Source organism: Oncorhynchus keta, unplaced genomic scaffold (genome assembly GCF_023373465.1).
Source record: "Oncorhynchus keta strain PuntledgeMale-10-30-2019 unplaced genomic scaffold, Oket_V2 Un_contig_30242_pilon_pilon, whole genome shotgun sequence".
NCBI classification, from domain to species: Eukaryota; Metazoa; Chordata; class Actinopteri; order Salmoniformes; family Salmonidae; genus Oncorhynchus; species Oncorhynchus keta.
In genome coordinates this window covers 16,296-36,039 of record NW_026286963.1, presented here as the reverse complement: position 1 = coordinate 36,039, position 19,744 = coordinate 16,296, and the positions used below count along the sequence as shown (strand labels likewise).

Below are 19,744 nucleotides of genomic sequence, written 5' to 3'. Positions count from 1 at the left end.
CTACAGTACTCAGGACAGCTCTCTTTATGGCATGGAAAGTATTCTGGAATATTGCAAATTGGTGCTGAGTGTAGGTCGTCATGCTCATTCTTTCATTCCCGTGTAAGATCTTCAACTGAAATACACCACCCATAGGTTTGAAGCCAGTCTAAGGGCAAAGCCTGTCTCCAAGGGCTGGCATTCAATCAGATCAGCGGAATCGCACGCTTGATATTTAAAGATAATTTCCAATTGAGAACGTGGTCTCTGAACATTGCCTTAAAGGGCCGATGGGCTTGAATCCCGGCCAAGGTGGCTCACTGAACTACCTCAGTGGAGAGAGTTTCCCTTCGGAACTAAAATACATTGAGTCAAACACTTTAAAAGCACATGATTTATTAAGAACAAGTGTTCATTTTCATCAAGAAACTACAATGACGCAAAACATTTATCGTACAAAAACGGAGTGTTTACTTGATGTTTCAGGCTGATACGGCAAAGCATTTGAAATGACTCCTATGTTCATTCATAGACAGGGTGGCCGACAACTACAGCACATGTTGTTCGGGTTAAGAGGCAAATACAATTCAGACTTTGGAAAACATTACACTGAATAGCAACAGTAGAACTTGAAATCGATGAGTGAGGTCACTAATTCAATGAAACCAACCTTACACCAATGTGAACTGCACTCACATGGCAACCAAATACAGTTCTAAACTCCCCTTCAACAACATGCAAGCAAACAAAAGCAGGAAGGTGGCCATTTTGTATGCTATTTACACAATACATTCTTCCCACAAGGCATCTAGCAATAACTCTTGAATGGTTAGTCATTTCCATAGCTGGAGAAACACTGATCATTGAAGTGGATAAATGCTAGCTAACCTTTTCCTTTTTGACTTGGAAGAATCAGGCCCTGTTCAAACCCTTCTAATGCAACCTTGTTTGTGCACAATCACTGATCTGACAAAGTTGGATAGGTGGAATTTAGGCTACTTTCCACTGCGTCCTCTGACCAACCAGATCGTGTTAGATCAGTGGTGATTTCCTTGAGAAGGAGGTATGAGAACAGGGCCTATTGCACCAGTCAATGCACCCTGAGAGAGTTCCTAATAAACCGAAATCATTGGACAATGTGATAGATGGAAACCAGTACAGTTTTCAGTAGAACAGAGCTACAACCTTTCAAACTGATCATGGAAAAATACTTGAGTGATTCAATCAGTACCATGTAAATTCATTTAACTAGGCAAGTCAGTTAACACATTCTTATTTACGACGCTGGATCAATTGTGTGCCGCCCTATGGGACTCGCAATCACGGCCAGTTACGCTACAGCCTGAAATCGAACCAGGGTCTGTAGTGACACCTCTAGCAGTGCCTTCGACCACTGGGCCACTCAGGAACCCTAAATACACAACCAATCGCAAATGAACAGATTAAACCAACCATCCCACACAAACGGGTACCATTGGGGCCAACCAAAAGACACCAGGCAGGAAACTCTCCCATAGAGAGTCTTGAGAAAGGCCAAATAAGTCCACATCCCACAATGTCAAGCATTACATTTAGATTTATTTACACAATAGTATAAAATGCACCTCAGGGTCATCAAGCATCTCAGAGTAGGAGGCAAAACTGATCCTATATCAGCACTCCCCCAAAAACTCTGAAAGTGTGGTATCTCACATTATGACATGCGGACATGGCCATTAATGTCCGCTAGGGGGCGAAAGAGCTTCAAATTATGTGCTGCTAATTTCCTGCCCAGCAACCCAGAACTCCAACTGTTACTATGGTAAAGCTATCACCATAGGCTTGATCTGGGATCAGATCACTAGCCTCAAATCCTTTATCCAGAAGGGGAAACGACATAAAACATGTCAAGGGGTAACTTCTACCTCCTATGATAAAGCTATTCCAATGGGCCAGATGATTTGGAACAAGGTAGAAGTTGACCTAACAACTGATCTAGGATCTAGATGATTTCACCAGTCCTAAGTAGTGCACAGGGTTCTATTTGGGATGAAGACCATAGATCATCTCATAGACGTATAAAAATAGATAAGGCAACATTGACATCTCCCTCCCTCCTCCCAAGTCTGTACCATCATTCACACACACACACAAGAGACATCTTAGCTTTGCCTGAATATATAATATAACCGTCATCTCACTGCTCTCCTCTGAAATGAGTGGTGAGAGAGGTGCGAAATAGGAGGGAAACGGGGACAGACAGAGACCCAGAGAGAGACAGAAACCCAGAGAGAGACCCAGAGAGAGAGACAGAAACCCAGAGAGAGAGACAGAAACCCAGAGAGAGAGACAGAAACTCAGAGAGAGAGAGACAAAGTGATGAGTACCAGAAAGATAGAATTCAGTCTCTGAATAATCTATGACAAAGGAAAGACGAGGGTTGGATTGGATTCCTTGTTTCCTATATCGATGCCTCCATTCATCCCTTCATCCATTTCATGGTTCTTCCCCAGGAAGGAGTGGGTGAGTGCGGTAGAGTCGTGTAGTGAAGAGAGGTCCATACTCAGAGGGTGAAGAAGAGGATGAGAACAACTACCATGATGACCACCAGTACTCCGATGGCACACCACTGTCTCCTACCTGAGAGAACACACACACACGTCACAATCACGAGTGTATAGTCTAGAGATGCTAATATGTACTTGCCTGCCATAGCCTGAGGGCCACTGAATAATAACATATGCATAGCATAGTAAGCATTAACTTAACATCATTCCAAATAGTAGTGGTATGGATAGTATAAGTGATAGCAGTTTAGTGATGGCAGTAGTAGTAATGATGATGGTAGTAGTAGTGATGATGATAGTTGTAATGATGGTGGTAGTAGTGATGATGATAGTAGTAGTGATGATGATAGTTGTAGTGATGATGATAGTAGTGATGATGATAGTTGTAATGATGGTGATAGTAGTAGTGATGATGATAGTAGTAATGATGGTGATAGTAGTAGTGATGATGATAGTAGTAATGATGATGGTAGTAGTAGTGATGATGATAGTAGTAGTGATGATGATAGTAGTAATGATGGTGGTAGTAGTAGTGATGATGATAGTAGTAATGATGATAGTTGTAATGATGGTGGTAGTAGTAGTAGTGATGATGATAGTAGTAATGATGATAGTTGTAATGATGGTGGTAGTAGTAGTAATGATGGTGGTAGTAGTAGTGATGATGATAGTAGTAATGATGATGATAGTAGTAATGATGGTGGTAGTAGTAGTGATGATGATAGTAGTAATGATGATGATAGTAGTAATGATGGTGGTAGTAGTAGTAATGATGGTGGTAGTAGTAGTGATGATGATAGTAGTAATGATGATAGTTGTAATGATGGTGGTAGTAGTAGTGATGATGATAGTAGTAATGATGGTGGTAGTAGTAGTGATGATGATAGTAGTAATGATGATGGTAGTAGTAGTGATGGTGGTAGTAGTAGTGATGGTGGTAGTAGTAGTGATGATGATAGTAGTAGTGATGATGATAGTAGTGATGATGATAGTAGTAATGATGATGGTAGTAATGATGATGGTAGTAGTAATGATGGTGGTAGTAGTAGTGATGATGATAGTAGTGATGATGATAGTAGTAATGATGGTGGTAGTAGTAGTGATGATGATAGTTGTAATGATGGTGGTAGTAGTAGTGATGATGATAGTAGTAATGATGATGATAGTAGTAATGATGGTGGTAGTAGTAATGATGATGATAGTAGTAATGATGATGATAGTAGTAATGATGGTAGTAGTAGTAATGATGGTGGTAGTAGTAGTGATGATGATAGTAGTAATGATGGTGGTAGTAGTAGTGTGATGATGATAGTAGTGATGATGATGATAGTAGTGATGATGATGATAGTAGTGATGATGGTGGTAGTAGTGATGATGGTGGTAGTAGTGATGATGATAGTAGTAATGATGGTGGTAGTAGTAGTGATGATGATAGTAGTAGTGATGATGATAGTAGTAATGATGGTGGTAGTAGTAGTGATGATGATAGTAGTGATGATGATAGTTGTAATGATGGTGGTAGTAGTAGTGATGATGATAGTAGTGTAATGATAGTTGTAATGGTGGTAGTAGTAGTGATGATGATAGTAGTGATGATGATAGTTGTAATGATGGTGATAGTAGTAGTGATGATGATAGTAGTGATGATGATAGTTGTAATGATGGTGGTAGTAGTAGTGATGATGATGATAGTAGTGATGATGGTGGAAGTAGTAGTGATGATGGTAGTAGTAATGATGATGACAGTAGTAGTGATGATGGTAGTAGTAATGATGATGATAGTAGTAGTGATGATGATAGTAGTAGTGATGATGGTAGTAGTAATGATGGTGGAAGTAGTAGTGATGATGATGATAGTAGTGATGATGATAGTAGTAGTGATGATGGTGGTAGTAGTAATGATGGTGGAAGTAGTAGTGATGGTGGTAGTAGTAATGATGATGATAGTAGTAATGATGGTGGAAGTAGTAGTGATGATGATAGTAGTAGTGATGGTGGTAGTAGTAGTAATGATGATGATAGTAGTAGTGATGGTGGTAGTAGTAATGATGGTGGAAGTAGTAGTAATGATGATGATAGTAGTAGTGATGGTGGTAGTAGTAATGATGGTGGAAGTAGTAGTGATGATGATGATAGTAGTGATGATGATGATAGTAGTAATGATGGTGGTAGTAGTAATGATGGTGGAAGTAGTAGTGATGGTGATAGTAGTAGTGATGGTGGTAGTAGTAGTAATGATGATGATAGTAGTAGTGATGGTGGTAGTAGTAGCAATGATGGTGGTAATAGTAGTAATGATTATGATAGTAGTAGTGATGGCAGTAGTAGTAGTAGTAGTAGTAGTAGTAATGATGGCAGTAGTAGTAGTAGTAATGATGGCGGTCGTAGTAATGATGGCGGTCGTAGTAATGATGGCGGTCGTAGTAATGATGGCGGTCGTAGTAATGATGGTGGTCGTAGTAATGATGGCGGTAGTAGTAATGATGGCGGTAGTAGTAATGATGGCGGTAGTAGTAATGATGGCGGTAGTAGTAGTGATGGTAGTAGTAATGATGGTGGTAGTAGTAGTGGTGGTAGTAGTAATGATGGTGGAGTAGTAATGATGGCGGTAGTAATGATGGCGGTATAGTAGTGATGGAGGTAGTAGTAGTGATGGCGGTAGTAGTAATGATGGCGGTAGTAGTAATGATGGCGGTAGTAGTAGTGATGGCGGTAGTAGTAATGATGGCGGTAGTAGTAATGATGGCGGTAGTAGTAGTGATGGCGGTAGTAGTAATGATGGCGGTAGTAGTAGTGATGGCGGTAGTAGTAATGATGGCGGTAGTAGTAATGATGGCGGTAGTAGTAATGATGGCGGTAGTAGTAATGATGGCGGTAGTAGTAATGATGGCAGGTAGTAGTAGTAATGATGGCGGTAGTTAGTAATGATGGCGGTATTAGTAGTGATGGCGGTAGTAGTAATGATGGCGGTATTAGTAATGATGGCGGTATTAGTAGTGATGGCGGTAGTAGTAGTGATGGCGGTAGTAGTAGTGATGGCGGTAGTAGTAATGATGGTGGTCGTAGTAATGATGGTGGTAGTAGTAATGATGGTGGCAGTAGTAATGGTGGTGGTAGTAATGGTGGTGGCAGTAGTAATGGTGGCGGTCGTAGTAATGATGGCGGTCGTAGTAATGATGGCGGTCGTAGTAATGATGGCGGTCGTAGTAATGATGGCGGTCGTAGTAATGATGGCGGTAGTAGTAATGATGGCGGTAGTAGTAATGATGGCGGTAGTAGTAATGATGGCGGTAGTAGTAATGATGGTGGTAGTAGTAATGGTGGTGGTAGTAGTAATGGTGGTGGTAGTAATGGTGGTAGTAGTAACGGTGGTGGTAGTAATGGTGGTGGTAGTAGTAATGATGGTGGTAGTAGTAATGATGGTGGTAGTAGTAATGATGGTGGTAGTAGTAATGATGGTGGTAGTTGTAGTGATGGCGGTAGTAGTAATGGTGGTGGTAGTTGTAGTAGTAATGATGGCGGTAGTAGTAATGATGGTAGTAGTAATGATGGTGGTAGTAGTAATGATGGTGGTAGTAGTAATGATGGTGGTAGTAGTAATGATGGTGGTAGTAGTAGTGATGGTGGTAGTAGTAATGATGGTGGTAGTAGTAATGGTGGTGGTAGTTGTAGATAGTAATAGATGGCGGTAGTAGTAATGATGGCAGTAGTAGTAGTAGTGATGGCGGTAGTAGTAGTGATGGCGGTAGTAGTAATGGTGGTGGTAGTTGTAGTAGTAATGATGGCGGTAGTAGTAATGATAGCAGTAGTAGTAGTAATGGTGGTGGTAGTTGTAGTGATGGTGGTAGTAGTAATGATGGTGGTAGTAGTAGTGATGGTGGTAGTAGTAATGATGGCAGGAGTAATGATGGCAGCAGTAGTAGTAATGATGGCAGTAGTAGTAGTAATGGTGGTGGTAGTTGTAGTGATGGTGGTAGTAGTAATGATGGTGGTAGTAGTAGTGATGGTGGTAGTAGTCATGGTGGTGGTAGTTGTAGTGATGGTGGTAGTAGTAATGATGGTGGTAGTAGTCATGATGATGGTGGTAGTTGTAGTGATGGTGGTAGTTGTAGTGATGGTGGTAGTAGTCATGATGGTGGTAGTTGTAGTGATGGTGGTAGTTGTAGTGATGGTGGTGGTAGTAGTAGTAATGGTGGTGGTAGTAGTAATGATGGTGGTAGTAGTAATGATGGTGGTAGTAGTAATGATGGTGGTAGTAGTAGTGATGGTGGTAGTTGTAGTGATGGTGGTAGTAGTAATGATGGTGGTAGTTGTAGTGATGGTGGTAGTAGTGATGGTGGTAGTAGTAGTGATGGTGGTAGTTGTAGTGATGGTGGTAGTAGTAATGATGGTGGTAGTTGTAGTGATGGTGGTAGTAGTAATGATGGTGGTAGTAGTAGTGATGGTGGTAGTAGTAATGATGGTGGTAGTAGTAGTGATGGTGGTAGTAGTAGTAGTGATGGTGGTAGTAGTAATGATGGTGGTAGTTGTAGTGATGGTGGTAGTAGTAATGATGGTGGTAGTTGTAGTGATGGTGGTAGTAGTAATGATGGTGGTAGTTGTAGTGATGGTGGTAGTAGTAATGATGGTGGTAGTAGTGATGGTGGTAGTAGTAGTAATGATGGTGGTTTGTAGTGATGGTAGTGATGGTGGTAGTTGTAGTGATGGTGGTAGTAGTAGTGATGGTGGTAGTAGTGATGTGATGGTGGTAGTTGTAGTGATGGTGGTAGTGAGTAGTGATGGTGGTAGTTGTAGTGATGGTGGTAGTAGTAGATGGTGGTAGTAGTAGTGATGGTGGTAGTAGTAGTGATGGTGGTAGTAATAGTGATGGTGGTAGTAATGTGATGGTGGTAGTAGTAATGATGGTGGTAGTAGTAAGTGATGGTGGTAGTTGTAGTGATGGTGGTAGTAGTAGTGATGGTGGTAGTTGTAGTGATGGTGGTAGTTGTAGTGATGGTGGTAGTAGTAATGATGGTGGTAGTTGTAGTGATGGTAGTAGTGAGTAGTATGATGGTGGTAGTTGTAGTGATGGTGGTGTAGTAATGATGGTGGTAGTAGTAGTGATGGTGGTAGTAGTAGTAATGATGGTGGTAGTTGTAGTGATGGTGGTAGTAGTAATGATGGTGGTAGTAGTAATGATGGTGGTAGTAGTAGTGATGGTGGTAGTAGTAGTGATGGTGGTAGTTGTAGTGATGGTGGTAGTAGTAATGATGGTGGTAGTTGTAGTGATGGTGGTAGTAGTAGTGATGGTGGTAGTAGTAGTGATGGTGGTAGTTGTAGTGATGGTGGTAGTTGTAGTGATGGTGGTAGTAGTAGTGATGGTGGTAGTTGTAGTGATGGTGGTAGTAGTAATGATGGTGGTAGTAGTGATGGTGGTAGTAGTAGTGATGATGATGTAGTGATGGTGGTAGTAGTAATGATGGTGGTAGTAGTATGGATGGTGGTAGTTGTAGTGATGGTGGTAGTAGTAATGATGGTGGTAGTTGTAGTGATGGTGGTAGTAGTAGTGATGGCGGTAGTAGTCATGATGGTGGTAGTTGTAGTGATGGTGGTAGTAGTAATGATGGTGGTAGTAGTAATGATGGTGGTAGTTGTAGTGATGGTGGTAGTTGTAGTGATGGTGGTAGTTGTAGTGATGGTGGTAGTTGTAGTGATGGTGGTAGTAGTAGTGATGGTGGTAGTTGTAGTGATGGTGGTAGTAGTAGTGATGGTGGTAGTTGTAGTGATGGTGGTAGTAGTAGTGATGGTGGTAGTAGTAATGATGGTGGTAGTTGTAGTGATGGTGGTAGTTGATGATGGTGGTAGTAGTAGTGATGGTGGTAGTTGTAGTGATGGTGGTAGTTGTAGTGATGGTGGTAGTAGTCATGATGGTGGTAGTTGTAGTGATGGTGGTAGTAGTAGTGATGGTGGTAGTTGTAGTGATGGTGGTAGTTGTAGTGATGGTGGTAGTTGTAGTGATGGTGGTAGTTGTAGTGATGGTGGTAGTAGTAGTGATGGTGGTAGTAGTAGTGATGGTGGTAGTTGTAGTGATGGTGGTAGTTGTAGTGATGGTGGTAGTAGTAGTGATGGTGGTAGTTGTAGTGATGGTGGTAGTTGTAGTGATGGTGGTAGTAGTAATGATGGTGGTAGTTGTAGTGATGGTGGTAGTAGTCATGATGGTGGTAGTAGTAGTGATGGTGGTAGTAGTAGTGATGGTGGTAGTTGTCAGTGATGGTGGTAGTAGTCATGATGGTGGTAGTAGTCATGATGGTGGTAGTTGTAGTGATGGTGGTAGTAGTAGTGATGGTGGTAGTAGTAGTGATGGTGGTAGTTGTAGTGATGGTGGTAGTTGTAGTGATGGTGGTAGTTGTAGTGATGGTGGTAGTTGTAGTGATGGTGGTAGTAGTCATGATGGTGGTAGTAGTAGTGATGGTGGTAGTAGTCATGATGGTGGTAGTTGTAGTGATGGTGGTAGTAGTCATGATGGTGGTAGTTGTAGTGATGGTGGTAGTTGTAGTGATGGTGGTAGTAGTCATGATGGTGGTAGTAGTCATGATGGTGGTAGTTGTAGTGATGGTGGTAGTTGTCAGTGATGGTGGTAGTAGTCATGATGGTGGTAGTTGTAGTGATGGTGGTAGTTGTCATGATGGTGGTAGTTGTAGTGATGGTGGTAGTAGTAATGATGGTGGTAGTAGTCATGATGGTGGTAGTAGTAATGATGGTGGTAGTTGTAGTGATGGTGGTAGTAGTCATGATGGTGGTAGTTGTAGTGATGGTGGTAGTAGTCATGATGGTGGTAGTAGTCATGATGGTGGTAGTAGTCATGATGGTGGTAGTAGTCATGATGGTGGTAGTAGTCATGATGGTGGTAGTTGTAGTGATGGTGGTAGTAGTCATGATGGTAGTGTCAGTGATGGTGGTAGTTGTAGTGATGGTGGTAGTAGTAGTGATGGTGGTAGTTGTAGTGATGGTGGTAGTTGTAGTGATGGTGGTAGTTGTAGTGATGGTGGTAGTTGTAGTGATGGTGGTAGTTGTAGATGGTGGTAGTAGTCATGATGGTGGTAGTTGTAGTGATGGTGGTAGTAGTAGTGATGGTGGTAGTTGTAGTGATGGTGGTAGTAGTAGTGATGGTGGTAGTTGTAGTGATGGTGGTAGTAGTAGTGATGGTGGTAGTAGTAGTGATGGTGGTAGTAGTAGTGATGGTGGTAGTAGTAGTGATGGTGGTAGTAGTAGTGATGGTGGTAGTTGTAGTGATGGTGGTAGTAGTCATGATGGTGGTAGTTGTAGTGATGGTGGTAGTAGTCATGATGGTGGTAGTTGTAGTGATGGTGGTAGTAGTAGTGATGGTGGTAGTTGTAGTGATGGTGGTAGTAGTCATGATGGTGGTAGTAGTCATGATGGTGGTAGTTAGTAGTGATGGTGGTAGTAGTCATGATGGTGGTAGTTGTAGTGATGGTGGTAGTAGTCATGATGGTGGTAGTTGTAGTGATGGTGGTAGTTGATGGTGGTAGTTGTAGTGATGGTGGTAGTTGTAGTGATGGTGGTAGTTGTAGTGATGGTGGTAGTTGTAGTGATGGTGGTAGTTGTAGTGATGGTGGTAGTTGTAGTGATGGTGGTAGTAGTTGTAGTGATGGTGGTAGTTGTAGTGATGGTGGTAGTAGTCATGATGGTGGTAGTTGTAGTGATGGTGGTAGTTGTAGTGATGGTGGTAGTTGTAGTGATGATGTAATGGTGAGGATGACAGTTATAAGTTAGTTATTGTTTCCTTTTCCATGTTGAGCCTTTTATATTTATTAGATTTCTAATTGACTGTTACATTTACATTTACATTACATTTAAGTCATTTAGCAGACGCTCTTATCCAGAGCGACTTACCATAGTATTGTTATTTTCTTTATTTGTATTATTTACTACCATATTATTATTATTCATTATTTTATTAGTGTATATTGTATACATTGTTGCTAAGGCAATATAGACATTGTTTTTCATGTCAATAAAGCAGCTTGAATTTGAATGTGAAACAGAGACAGGGAGAGAGAGGCAGAGAGAGACAAAGAGAGAGAGAGAGAGAGAGAGAGAGACAGAGAGACAGAGATACAAAGAGAGAGAGAAAGAGAGATAGAGGAAAAGAGAGAGAGACGGAGAGGAAAAGAGAGAGAGAGGGAGAGAGACGGAGAGGAAAAGAGAGAGAGAGGGAGAGAGAGAGAAAAGAGAGAGAGAGGGAGAGAGACGGAGAGGAAAAGAGAGAGAGAGAGAGAGGAGAGGAAAAGGAGAGAGGAGAGAGACGGAGAGGAAAAGAGAGAGAGGGAGAGAGACGGAGAGGAAAAGAGAGAGAGGGAGAGAGACGGAGAGGAAAAGAGAGAGAGAGGGAGAGAGAGGAGAGGAAAAGAGAGAGAGAGGAGAGAGAGGGAGAGGAAAAGAGAGAGAGAGAGAGAGAGACGGAGAGGAAAAGAGAGAGAGAGGGAGACGGAGAGAGGAAAAGAGAGAGAGGGAGAGAGACGGAGAGGAAAAGAGAGAGAGGGAGAGAGACGGAGAGGAAAAGAGAGAGAGAGGGAGAGAGAGAGGAGGAAAGAGAGAGAGAGGAGAGAGAGGGAGAGGAAAAGAGAGAGAGAGGGAGAGAGAGGGAGAGAGAAAAGAGAGAGGAGGAGAGACGGAGAGGAAAAGAGAGAGAGAGGGAGAGAGACGGAGAGGAAAAGAGAGAGAGAGGGAGAGAGACGGAGAGGAAAAGAGAGAGAGAGGGAGAGAGACGGAGAGGAAAAGAGAGAGAGAGAGAGACGGAGAGGAAAAGAGAGAGAGAGAGAGAGGGAGAGAGACGGAGAGGAAAAGAGAGAGAGAGGGGAGAGAGACGGAGAGGAAAAGAGAGAGAGAGGGAGAGAGACGGAGAGGAAAAGAGAGAGAGGGAGAGAGAAAGGAGAGGAAAAGGGAGAGAGACGGAGAGGAAAAGGGAGAGAGACGGAGAGGAAAAGAGAGAGACGGAGAGAGAGGAGGAAAAGAGAGAGGGAGAGAGAGGAGGAAAAAGAGAGAGAGAGAGAGGAGAAAAAGAGAGAGAGGGAGAGAGAGACGGAGAGGAAAAGAGAGAGAGAGGGAGAGAGAGTGAGAGGAAAAGAGAGAGAGGGAGAGAGAGAGGAGAGGAAAACAGAGAGAGAGGGAGAGAGACGGAGAGGAAAAGAGAGAGAGAGACAGGGAAAAGAGAGAGAGAGTGAGAGGAAAAGAGAGAGAGGGAGAGAGAGAGAGGAGAAAAGAGGAGAAAAGAGAGGAAAAGAGAGAGGAGAGAGACGGAGAGAGAAAAGAGAGGGGAGAGAGACGGAGAGGAAAAGAGAGAGAGAGGGAGAGAGACGGAGAGGAAAAGAGAGAGAGGAGGAGAGAGACGGAGAGGAAAAGAGAGAGAGAGGGAGAGAGACGGAGGAAAAAAAGAGAGAGGGAGAGACGGAGAGGAAAAGAGAGAGAGAGAGGGAGAGAGACGGAGAGGAAAAGAGAGAGAGAGGGAGGAGAGAAAAGAGAGAGAGGAGAGGAAAAGAGAGAGAGAGAGGGAGAGAGAGACGGAGAGGAAAAGAGAGAGAGAGGGAGAGAGACGGAGAGGAAAAGAGAGAGTGCAGGACAGAGACAAGAGGAAAAGGGAGAGAGAGAGGAGAGGAAAAGGGAGAGAGACGGAGAGGAAAAGAGAGAGAGGAAGAGAGACGAGAGAGAGAGAGGAAAGAGAGAGAGAAAAGAGAGAGAGAGAAAGGAGAGAGAGAGAGAGGAGAGAGAGAGAGAGAGACGGAGAGGAAAAGAGAGAGAGAAAAAGAAGAGGAGAGAGACGGAGAGGAAAAGAGAGAGAGGAGAGAAAAGGAGAGAGACGGAGAGGAAAAGAGAGAGAGAGGAGAGAGAGTGAGGAAAAAGAGAGAGAGAGAGAGAGAGAGAGAGGAAAAGAGAGAGAGAGAGAGAGAGAGAGAGGAAAAGAGAGAGAGAGAGAGAGAGAAGGAAAAGAGAGAGAGAGAGGGAGAGAGGAGAAGAGAAAAAGAGAGAAAGAGAGAGAGAGGAGAGGAAAAGAGAGAGAGGAGAGAGTGAGGAAAAGAGAGAGAGAGAGAGAGAGAGAGTGAGGAAAAGAGAGAGAGAGGGAGAGAGACGGAGAGGAAAAGAGAGAGAGAGGGAGAGAGACGAGAGAGGAAAAGAGAGGAGAGGGAGAGAGAGAGTGAGGAAAAGAGAGAGAGGGAGAGAGAGACTGAGAAAAGAGAGAGAGAAGAGAGAGAGAGTGAGGAAAAGAGAGAGAGAGGGAGAGAGAGAGGAGGAAAAGAGAGAGAGAGAGACGGAGAGGAAAAGAGAGAGAGGGAGAGAGAGAGAGGGAGAGAGAGAGAGACGGAGAGGAAAAGAGGGAGAGAGACGGAGAGGAAAAGAGAGAGAGAGACGGAGAGGAAAAGAGAGAGAGAGACGGAGAGGAAAAGAGAGAGAGAGACGGAGAGGAAAAGAGAGAGAGAGGGAGAGAGACGGAGAGGAAAAGAGAGAGAGAGGGAGAGAGACTGAGAGGAAAAGAGAGAGAGGGAGAGAGACTGAGAGGAAAAGAGAGAGAGAGAGGAGAGAGAGACTGAGAGGAAAAGAGAGAGAGGGAGAGAGACTGAGAGGAAAAGAGAGAGAGAGGGAGAGAGACTGAGAGGAAAAGAGAGAGAGGGAGAGAGAGTGATATTAAGGTAAAGAGAGGGAGGGTGACTTGGTGTTGTACCTGTCGTCTATGTGTGTGAGAGAGAACAACTGACAGAGATGGAGTGTGTGTGTTCACTCACTGCTGGTCATGTGGGAGACTTTCTCCATCTTCTTGAGGACAGAGTCCATCCTAGAACCTGTCTGGTCCATCTCCTCTCCAAAATCTCCTAGCATACTGGAACATACAGGACAAAATAGGTGTTAGGCACACACATTTGAGTCATTTAACAGACGTTCTTATCCAGAGCGACTTACAGGAGCAATTAGGGTTAAGTGCCTTGCTCAAGGGCACAAACAGATTTTTCACTAAGTCGGCTCAGGGATTCAAACCAGTGTTCTTTTGGTTACCGGCCCAACGCTCATAACCACTAGGCTACCTGCTGCTTACACACACACACACACACTTAGACCATTGAGACACACACAGCAAACCGTCTAAAACACCCCTAAAATACTGGAACATACAGGAGAATCCCTCAAACAATGAGCACGTAAAGTACACACTCACTGAACCCTTGAAACACACACGTCTCCGCATGGGAAGTATACTGTGAGATTACATGACAACAATGGAATTCACATGTAAACGTTCAGTACACACAGAGGCTCCTTGAACCCTTTAAAACCACGCACTTGAGCAAGGCGGTTATCTTGCGTGTGTGTGTGTGTGTGTGTGTGTGTGTGTGTGTGTGTGTGTGTGTGTGTGTGTGTGTGTGTGTGTGTACACTCACACAGCCTGTTGGTCTAGTTCATCTCCGATGCGTCCTGACATGTCTTTCAGTACTCTGATGCTTCCTGTCACCAGCTCCAACTGCTCATCCTGGTCCTGCATGATCAACTGTGGAGAACACCATCATCATCATCATCATCATCATCATCATCATCATCATCACCCCCCCAACCGTAGCTTCATGTGCACACCGCAGCTCAGCCCTGAACCATCATCACATGAGCCATCATCTTGTTCCTTAAATATCAAGGAGACACAGAAACCTTCACGCTAACCCTCTTCCCTCCCTCCATCCTACCTGCTGCTGTTCCTGTTGATCCTGGATGTATCTGGAGTTGGTTGACACCAGGTGAGACTCCAGACCATCAGACCTGTCCTGCCCAGACGCACCCATCAGAGCCTGAGATAGACAGAGGCCAGCTGATGTTACAACGTGTGAGACAGAGGAGATGCCTGCATAAGTCAACGTGTATCAACATAAAGGTGTGCAGAGAGAGAGAGAGAGAAATAGTGTGTAGACAGGCAAACCAACCTGTCTGTTCTTCTTCTCTGCCTGGGCCACAACAGAGGGACTGGAGAGTTGATCCTTCATCTCCTACAACAACACACAGTGTTAGCTACAGCAACACACAGTGTTAGCTACAGCAACACACAGTGTTAGCTACAGCAACACACAGTGTTAGCTACAGCAACACACAGTGTTAGCTACAGCAACACACAGTGTTAGCTACAACAACACACAGTGTTAGCTACAGCAACACACAGTGTTAGCTACAGCAACACACAGTGTTAGCTACAGCAACACACAGTGTTAGCTACAGCAACACACAGTGTTAGCTACAACAACACACAGTGTTAGCTACAGCAACACACAGTGTTAGCTACAGCAACACACAGTGTTAGCTACAGCAACACACAGTGTTAGCTACAGCAACACACAGTGTTAGCTACAGCAACACACAGTGTTAGCTACAGCAACACACAGTGTTAGCTACAGCAGCACACAGTGTTAGCTACAGCAGCACACAGTGTTAGCTACAGCAGCACACAGTGTTAGCTACAGCAGCACACAGTGTTAGCTACAGCAGCACACAGTGTTAGCTACAGCAGCACACAGTGTTAGCTACAGCAGCACACAGTGTTAGCTACAGCACACAGTGTTAGCTACAGCAACACACAGTGTTAGCTACAGCAGCACACAGTGTTAGCTACAGCAGCACACAGTGTTAGCTACAGCAGCACACAGTGTTAGCTACAGCAGTGTTAGCACAGCAGTGTTAGCTACAGCAACACACAGTGTTAGCTACAGCAACACACAGTGTTAGCTACAGCAGCACACAGTGTTAGCTACAGCAGCTACAACAACACACAGTGTTAGCTACAGTAGCTACAACAACACACAGTGTTAGCTACTAGCTACACACAGTGTTAGCTACAACAACACACAGTGTTAGCTACAACAACACACAGTGTTAGCTACAACAACACACAGTGTTAGCTACAACAACACACAGTGTTAGCTACAACAACACACAGTGTTAGCTACAACAACACACAGTGTTAGCTACAACAACACACAGTGTTAGCTACAACAACACACAGTGTTAGCTACAACAACACACAGTGTTAGCTACAACAACACACAGTGTTAGCTACAACAACACACAGTGTTAGCTACAACAACACACAGTGTTAGCAACAACACACAGTGTTAGCTACAACAACACACAGTGTTAGCTACAACAACACACAGTGTTAGCTACAACAACACACAGTGTTAGCTACAGCAGCTACAACAACACACAGTGTTAGCTACAGCAGCTACAACAACACACAGTGTTAGCTACAGCAGCTACAACAACAGACTACACACCGTAGATTAAATCCAATCAAATGTAGCTGCAGAAATCCCCTTTTCTTTTCCGTTATAGAGGTAGGTTAAGGGGGATACCTAGTCAGTTGTACAACTGAATGCATTCAACTGAAATGTGTCTAACACATTTAACCCAACCCCCCCTGAATCAGAGAAGTGCGGGGGGCTGCCTTAATCGACATCCACGTCTTCGGCACACAGGGAACAGTGGGTTTACTGCCTTTCTCAGGGACAGAACAACTGATTTTTTTCCTTGTCAGCTCAGGGATTCAATCCAGCAACCTTTGGGTTACTGGCCCAACGCTCTAACCACTAGGCTACCTGCCGGTGACAGACAGGTAGAGATATTACACCGTGTTACCTGTACGGCCTGCCGTGTTCGCTCCACAAAGTCTCTCCTCTCCTGCAACTCATTCTCCCCCAGACGGAACTTCCCCGGGTTGGACTCAACGATACCTGGGAAAGGGTCAAGGCTCAACACACACAGATCTCAGGGTTCTCCTCAGGAACTGTAGGAATGTGGTTCTGCCGAGTACGGCAGGGTGGGAGGCCCGGAGGGGGGCAGTGCCCCCTCCTTTGGACTCAAGAGATTTGTTTTTGAACACCTGTAACTACACACACACACAGGCCTACGCTCTACACACACAGGCCTACGCTCTACACACACACACACACAGGCCACACAGGCCTACACACACACACACACACACACACACACAGGCCTACGTTCTACACACACACACACACACACACAGGCCTACGCTCTACACACACAGGCCTACGTTCTACACACACACACACACACACACACACACACACACCACACACACACACACAGGCCTACGCTCTACACACACAGGCCTACGTTCTACACACACAGGCCTACGCTCTACACACACACACACACACACACACAGGCCTACGCTCTACACACACACACACACACACACACAGGCCTACGCTCTACACACACACACACAGGCCTACGCTCTACACACACACACACACACACAGGCCTACGCTCTACACACACACACCTACACACACACACACACACACACACAGGCCTACGCTCTACACACACACACACACAGGCCTACGCTCTACACACACACACAGGCCTACGCTCTACACACACACAGGCCTACGTTCTACACACACAGGCCTACGTTCTACACACACACACACACACCTCATTCATATCAGCTGTCCTGCTCCAGATATCATAGTCTTGGACTCTGTTGGTCTTTGGACCAGTTTGTGTTTGTATATTCTCTCCCCCTCTTTCTATAAAGAAGGACAGACTATACATCTCTTTTATGCGACCACGTTTCCCAAAAACTTTTAAATACCTGCTCAGAATTAACATTCAAAGATGTCTGCAGAAAGAATGGGGTCAGCTACAACATCACACCTTGAGTTGGTTATTGAACTACAGTAAGTGAAGTGGATTTACACACGGTAACGGAATTACATCATGGTCCCCTATACTACACAGAAACTGCATAATTATGGATGTCATTCAATACAGTAGAGTTCAGTACAGTTCAGTAGAGTTTGGTACAGTAGAGTAGAATACAGTACAGTTCAGTAGAGTTCAGTAAAGTAAAGTACAATGCAGTAGAGTTCAGTACAGTATAGTACAGTATAGTACAATACAGTATAGTACAATACAGTAAAGTAGAGTTCAGTAAAGTAGAGTTCAGTAAAGTAGAGTTCTGTAAAGTAGAGTTGAGTTCAGTCCAGTACAGTACAGTACAGTAGAGATCAGTACAGTAGAGTTCAGTACAGTACAGTACAGTAAAGTACAGTTCAGTAAAGTACAGTTGAGTAGAGTAGAGTTCAGTAGAGTACAGTACAGTTCAGTACAGTAGAGTTCAGTAGAGTACAGCAAAGTAGAATACAGTACAGTTCAGTACAGTTCAGTTCAGTACAGTTCAGTACAGTAGAGTACAATACAGTACAGTAAAGTAGATTTCAGTTCAGTAAAGTAGAGTTCAGTTCAGTACAATACAGTAGAATACAGTACAGTAGAGTGCACTACAGTAGAGTACAATACAGTAGAGTGCACTACAGTAGAGTACAATACAGTACAGTAGAGTGCACTACAGTAGAGTACAATACAGTACAATACAGTACAGTAGAGTGCACTACAGTAGAGTACAATACAGTACAATACAGTACAATACAGTAGAGTACAATACAGTACAGTAGAGTGCACTACAGTAGAGTACAATACAGTACAGTAGAGTACAATACAGTACAGTAGAGTACAATACAGTACAGTAGAGTGCAATACAGTAGAGTACTCTACTTTTCATTACTGTACTCCACTATTATTTTGTATTGGACTGTACAATCCAAACAGAATTCTTTAATAGGTTCAGATTTGGTCCAGTCCAGTCCACCTGTGGACGTTGAAATTAAGGTCAGGCTGGTCTGACCAAATTTCAACTACTCTTCAACGTCCATATACGTCCGGTGTCGGTTGGTGCTCAGTGGAAGAGGATGCTGGTTACAGTAAATGGAAAGAGAAGAGGCTCATGGGTAGGTGTTGGTAAGAGCTGGGATAGGTGACATTAACTGGAGAGGGAGGAAGAGAGAAGGGGAAGGGTTCTCCAGAATCAAACTGTTTTAACACTCTTGGTTTGACCACCAGACAACAGAAAGACAAAGAAACAGTTATGAGCTGAACATAACAGCCAGTGGAAGGGAGGACAGTAACAGGAGACACTATGAGCTGAACATAACAGGAGACACTATGAGCTGAACATAACAGCCAGTGGAAGGGAGGACAGTAACAGGAGACACTATGAGCTGAACATAACAGTCAGTAGAAGGGAGGACAGTAACAGGAGACACTATGAGCTGAACATAACAGTCAGTGGAAGGGAGGACAGTAGCAGGAGACACTATGAGCTGAACATAACAGTCAGTGGAAGGGAGGACAGTAACAGGAGACACTATGAGCTGAACATAACAGTCAGTAGAAGGGAGGACAGTAGCAGGAGACACTATGAGCTGAACATAACAGTCAGTGGAAGGGAGGACAGTAACAGGAGACACTATGAGCTGAACATAACAGTCAGTAGAAGGGAGGACAGTAACAGGAGACACTATGAGCTGAACATAACAGTCAGTGGAAGGGAGGACAGTAACAGGAGACACTATGAGCTGAACATAACAGTCAGTGGAAGAGAGGACAGTAACAGGAGACACTATGAGCTGAACATAACAGCCAGTAGAAGGAGGACAGTAACAGGAGACACTATGAGCTGAACATAACAGTCAGTGAAGGGAGGACAGTAACAGGAGACACTATGAGCTGAACATAACAGTCAGTAGGAAGGGGAGGACAGTAACAGGAGACACTATGAGCTGAACATAACAGTCAGTGGAAGTGAGAGGAGGACAGTAACAGGAGACACTATGAGCTGAACATAACAGTCAGTGGAAGGGAGGACAGTAACAGGAGACACTATGAGCTGAACATAACAGCCAGTGGAAGGGAGGACAGTAACAGGAGACACTATGAGCTGAACATAACAGTCAGTGGAAGGGAGGACAGTAACAGGAGACACTATGAGCTGAACATAACAGTCAGTGGAAGGGAGGACAGTAGCAGGAGACACTATGAGCTGAACATAACAGCCAGTGGAAGGGAGGACAGTAACAGGAGACACTATGAGCTGAACATAACAGTCAGTGGAAGGGAGGACAGTAACAGGAGACACTATGAGCTGAACATAACAGTCAGTGGAAGGGAGGACAGTAACAGGAGACACTATGAGCTGAACATAACAGTCAGTGGAAGGGAGGACAGTAACAGGAGACACTATGAGCTGAACATAACAGTCAGTGGAAGGGAGGACAGTAACAGGAGACACTATGAGCTGAACATAACAGCCAGTGGAAGGG

General features: G+C 44.1%; 1 protein-coding gene across 1 annotated transcript; it reads right to left on the bottom strand.

Annotated features, from left to right (window-relative positions):
• Positions 1-358: 358 nt before the first annotated feature.
• Positions 359-16,441, bottom strand: LOC127923620 (syntaxin-6-like). Its single transcript, XM_052507610.1, has 6 exons — positions 16,188-16,441; positions 14,486-14,548; positions 14,252-14,353; positions 13,955-14,061; positions 13,304-13,398; positions 359-2,598 (listed from the first exon to the last, which is right to left on the bottom strand). The coding sequence occupies exons 2-6, from the start codon at positions 14,543-14,545 to the stop codon at positions 2,522-2,524; spliced, it is 441 nt and encodes a 146-aa protein (XP_052363570.1). The 5' UTR covers positions 14,546-14,548; positions 16,188-16,441; the 3' UTR covers positions 359-2,521.
• Positions 16,442-19,744: the final 3,303 nt, after the last annotated feature.